The sequence below is a fragment of the Mastomys coucha genome, unplaced genomic scaffold (genome assembly GCF_008632895.1).
Source record: "Mastomys coucha isolate ucsf_1 unplaced genomic scaffold, UCSF_Mcou_1 pScaffold5, whole genome shotgun sequence".
Classification (NCBI taxonomy): Eukaryota; Metazoa; Chordata; class Mammalia; order Rodentia; family Muridae; genus Mastomys; species Mastomys coucha.
Genome location: NW_022196911.1, coordinates 97,234,001 through 97,237,760, shown reverse-complemented (window position 1 = coordinate 97,237,760; position 3,760 = coordinate 97,234,001). Strand labels below are relative to the sequence as shown.

At 45.3% G+C, this 3,760-nt stretch overlaps 1 protein-coding gene across 1 annotated transcript in view; it reads right to left on the bottom strand.

Annotated features, from left to right (window-relative positions):
- Positions 1-3,760, bottom strand: part of LOC116078738 (tubulin gamma-2 chain) — a 6,453-nt gene that overhangs the window by 1,908 nt on the left and 785 nt on the right. The window contains exons 3-7 of the mRNA XM_031354070.1: positions 3,676-3,753; positions 3,304-3,372; positions 2,956-3,035; positions 1,219-1,345; positions 11-97 (exon numbers count right to left, since the gene is read on the bottom strand). Coding sequence (XP_031209930.1) covers positions 11-97; positions 1,219-1,345; positions 2,956-3,035; positions 3,304-3,372; positions 3,676-3,753 — 441 coding nt within the window. The remainder of the gene's footprint in view (positions 1-10; positions 98-1,218; positions 1,346-2,955; positions 3,036-3,303; positions 3,373-3,675; positions 3,754-3,760) is intronic.

The following is a 3,760-nucleotide window of genomic DNA, read 5'->3' as shown; positions in this document are numbered from 1 at the left end:
GGGGACTCACTAGCTGGTTGATCTGGGAGAAGGATGGGTTCTGGATGTGCAGGCGGTCTGTGGCGATCCGGTTCAGGGCTGTATTGTCCAGCACCACCTGGCAGGATACAAGGGCTCAAAAGGGGACCTTGAAATAAGATAATGCTTAATGTCTGTAAACTCCCAAACCAGGAAGTGGGTTTGCTACCTTTAAAGAAATATTCTATTTCTTTGGTACCATGAGAGTGTAATGACATGACACAGGACTACTGAAAAACAAATGTGAATGGCCCCCATGTGCTCTGGAGAGATTACAGAGAATACACTATGGGTACACCATGGGCTACCCTTGGGCCTACAGTCCAGTGAAAAAGCAATTATTAAAACAAGGCTGGAGGTATATAGCTTGGATTTAGTCTTTTTTACCAATAAATACAGCAGGTATGGTACACACACTTATATTTCCAATTAGGAGGCTGAGGATCACAAGTTTGAGGTCAGCCAGGGCAGATTTAGTAAAATCTTGCTTCATTTCTTTTTTTTAGTCTTGAGACTAGATCTCAATCCAAAGCTCAGGTTGTTTTGCAACTTAATTATGTAGCCCAGGCTATTCCTTGAATGAATAGTGATTCTCCTGCCTCAGCCTACTGAAAAATAGAATTATAGGCAGAAATCACCACACCCACCGAAGACCCTGTTTCTATATAAAGTAAGGAAAGTATAGTTAAAAATATACACAAGCCGAGCAGTGGTGGCACATGCCTAATTAATCCTAGCACTTGGGAGACAGAGGTAAGTGGATTTCTGAGTTCAAGGCCAGCCTGGTCTACAGGGTGAGTTCCAGGACAGCCAGGGCTACACAGAGAAACCCTGTCTGGAAAAAAAGAAGAAAGAAAGAAAAAATATATACACGTCTACAAACATATATGTATATATATACACATATATACACACACAAAGGGATCTGACCTTGCCTGAATAATGGGAGGGGAGGTTTTGCTACTAAAGTGACCTTTGAGTTCAAGCACAAGATGACACTGAATAGCCAAGATGGAGTATATATCCAGATAGGGGGATACTCTGTTGAGAATTTTGCTGCCCCAATAACCTGGAAGCAACTTGAAAACTGGAATCTTAGTTCATAATTTGGCCCTCATGTCATGGCTTTGTTGAGTTTTTTATGTGAGCCAGGGCAAGTCTCAGAAGGTGAGTTAAGTCCTGACTTCTTCCTTTGCTCACCACACAGTCGGCATTCTGAGTCAGTCTCTTTAGTGTGAGGAGGGAGTTGTAGGGCTGGACCACCACGTCGCTCATCTCGTCCAGGTTGGGAAACACAGAGTATGTCTGCACCAATTTCTTGGGGTACCTAAGGGGAAAGGAGAGAAAGGAGAGGAAGGCGCTGTGACCTGGACGGATCCTTCCCGACCGTCGAGCCCCTCCCCAAGTGTCATTGAGCTCGTGGACAAAAGGATGGATTGGAGAGCACACCTCAACCCTCAGTACCCAAAGGATTAGCCATGTTCTGTAGGTCCCAAGGTAACATCCTATCTCCCTGCCCAGTGCTTGCTTCCAAAGTGTTCTCTGAATGGTTTTGTCCTTGTAACTCAGGGAGGAGTAGCAAACAAATTAAAAAAAAAAAAAAAAAAAAAAAAAAAAAAAAAAAAAAAAAAAAAAAAAAAAAAAAAACAAACAACAAACCAACAAAAAACCCCAAAACTTCCAGCTCAAGGTGGAAAAGTAACAACATGGAAAGAGACTAGGAATTCTGCTATAGTTCCTGCTACTGTGACAAATAACCTCAGCTTTTTGGGAAAGAAAGGATTTATCTGGCTTTCAGTTCCAGCTGACAGCACATTATTTCTGGGAAGTTAAGGCAGGGTGCCCACAGTCAAGAACAGAGGGAATAAATGTGTGGACCCTAGCTGGCTAGCTGGCTGGCTGGCTGGCAGCTGGCTTTCTCCTCTTTAATGCTGTGCAGGAACACCTGCCTAGAGAACAGTGTCACCTACAACAGGCCAGGTCTTCCTGTATCAATTAACAATTAAGACAGCCCCTTCCAGACATGCCAACAGGTGTGTAGATAACTCATCAAAACTCTCTTCGCACACCTTTAATCCCAGCACTTGGGAGGCAGAGGCAGGTGGATTTCTGAGTTCGAGTCCAGCCTGGTCTACAGAGTAAGTTCCAGGACAGCCAGGGCTACACAGAGAAAACCTGTCTGGAAAAAAACAAAACAAAAAAAAAAATCCACCTCTCTTCTTATTGCCTGGAAAGGTGTTGTCAGGGGCATATGTGTGTGTGTATGTATGTATGTATATATTGGCTATTTTATTATTTTTACCTCTACCTCCCAACCTTTATTCCACCCTGATCCCTTCCAATGCCCCAACACTAGATAGGGGAGAAAGAAGGTTAGAGGGGAAGGGGGCAGAGCCCCCTTTAGACTACTTCCTGCTGATTAGAGTTTCTTGAGATCTCCAACCAGCAACAGCAATCAGAAGCAGGAGGTGGGGTAGGGCAGGGAGTAGCAGCCTCCCTTCAAGGACCCCTTCCCCTCTCAGGCCTCTACCATTTATACTCTCTCCAGATTCCTCAGAATGAAACTCTCTGCAGCTGGCAAAGATCACGCCCCTGCTAGTGCCCGAGGGCAAATCATAATCACCCGCTGTGAAGCAGCCTCTTATCTCACACCTGGGATTAAAACGAAACAATTCATAGAAACTGGGTTTTAAAAGAAACCAAAATTCTCACTCCAGTGACTCAGTGGGTAGGGTAAAGATGCCTGCCGCTATTCTTCATGACCTCAGTGGTTCCTGAGATCTACAAGGTGAAAGAGAACCAACCCAAGCACACTGTCCTCCGACTTCCACAAGTATGCATCGACAGGTATGCCTCCCCCCAAATAAACAATGTAATTAGAACATTAACCAGCCCAAAGAGTCAAGGCTAGTGACCTCTCCTTAAACACAGGCTTACCTGTCATTCAGTCGCTCTAAGAGGTAGGAGCCCAGACCGGAACCTGTGCCCCCAGCAATGGAGTGACATAGCACAAATCCCTGAATGGAGAGAGAAAGGCAGTGTTCAGGTATCTCAGAGACTTCGGCCTTGTCTCTGAGGCTCCTTGGAAAGGCTCAAAGATCATGACTTGGTAACGGGCAGCACTGAGATTTTGATTTCCCTAGAACAAGGCAGTGGCTTAGTCACCTTAAGGAGCCCTATATGATGTCCCCAAATGGATGCTGAGTTGAATGTTTCCATCACATCACGTGTTTAAATCATGTCCGATCTTCCCTCCCAACACGCTTCACTGTGGAAGACCCTCACCTCTAGACTGTCACTTCCATCTGCTTCTCGGTCTATGATGTCAAAGATGTCCTCGTGAATTTTCTCACCCTGTATGTAGACATGGGGAAGGGAATGTCAGGCCAAAGGTTCTCTTCTCAGCACCAAGAACTCCACCTATATCGTCTCTGTTGCCATCCTAAAACTGAGCTTCCCAACTGGAATCTTTCCCTAGAAATGCTACTTTAAGAACAATTTACATAAAGTTTGCATAACCTTCCTAGAAATCCCTCTTCTCAACGTATCCATTTCGTCTCTTTATTCACTGCAAGTCTAGCCTGGACAGATCCCCAGATTTGCTTGAGCCTTGCTTTGTCCCAGGCTAGGATTACCAAGGAACTCTGGGACTGACACCTGGGAGAATCCCCTGCCCCAGTTGTTGCCAGCTCCTCCTCCATGCTCAGACAGGTAGATGTTCTCTGGGTTGTAGAGCTTGGCA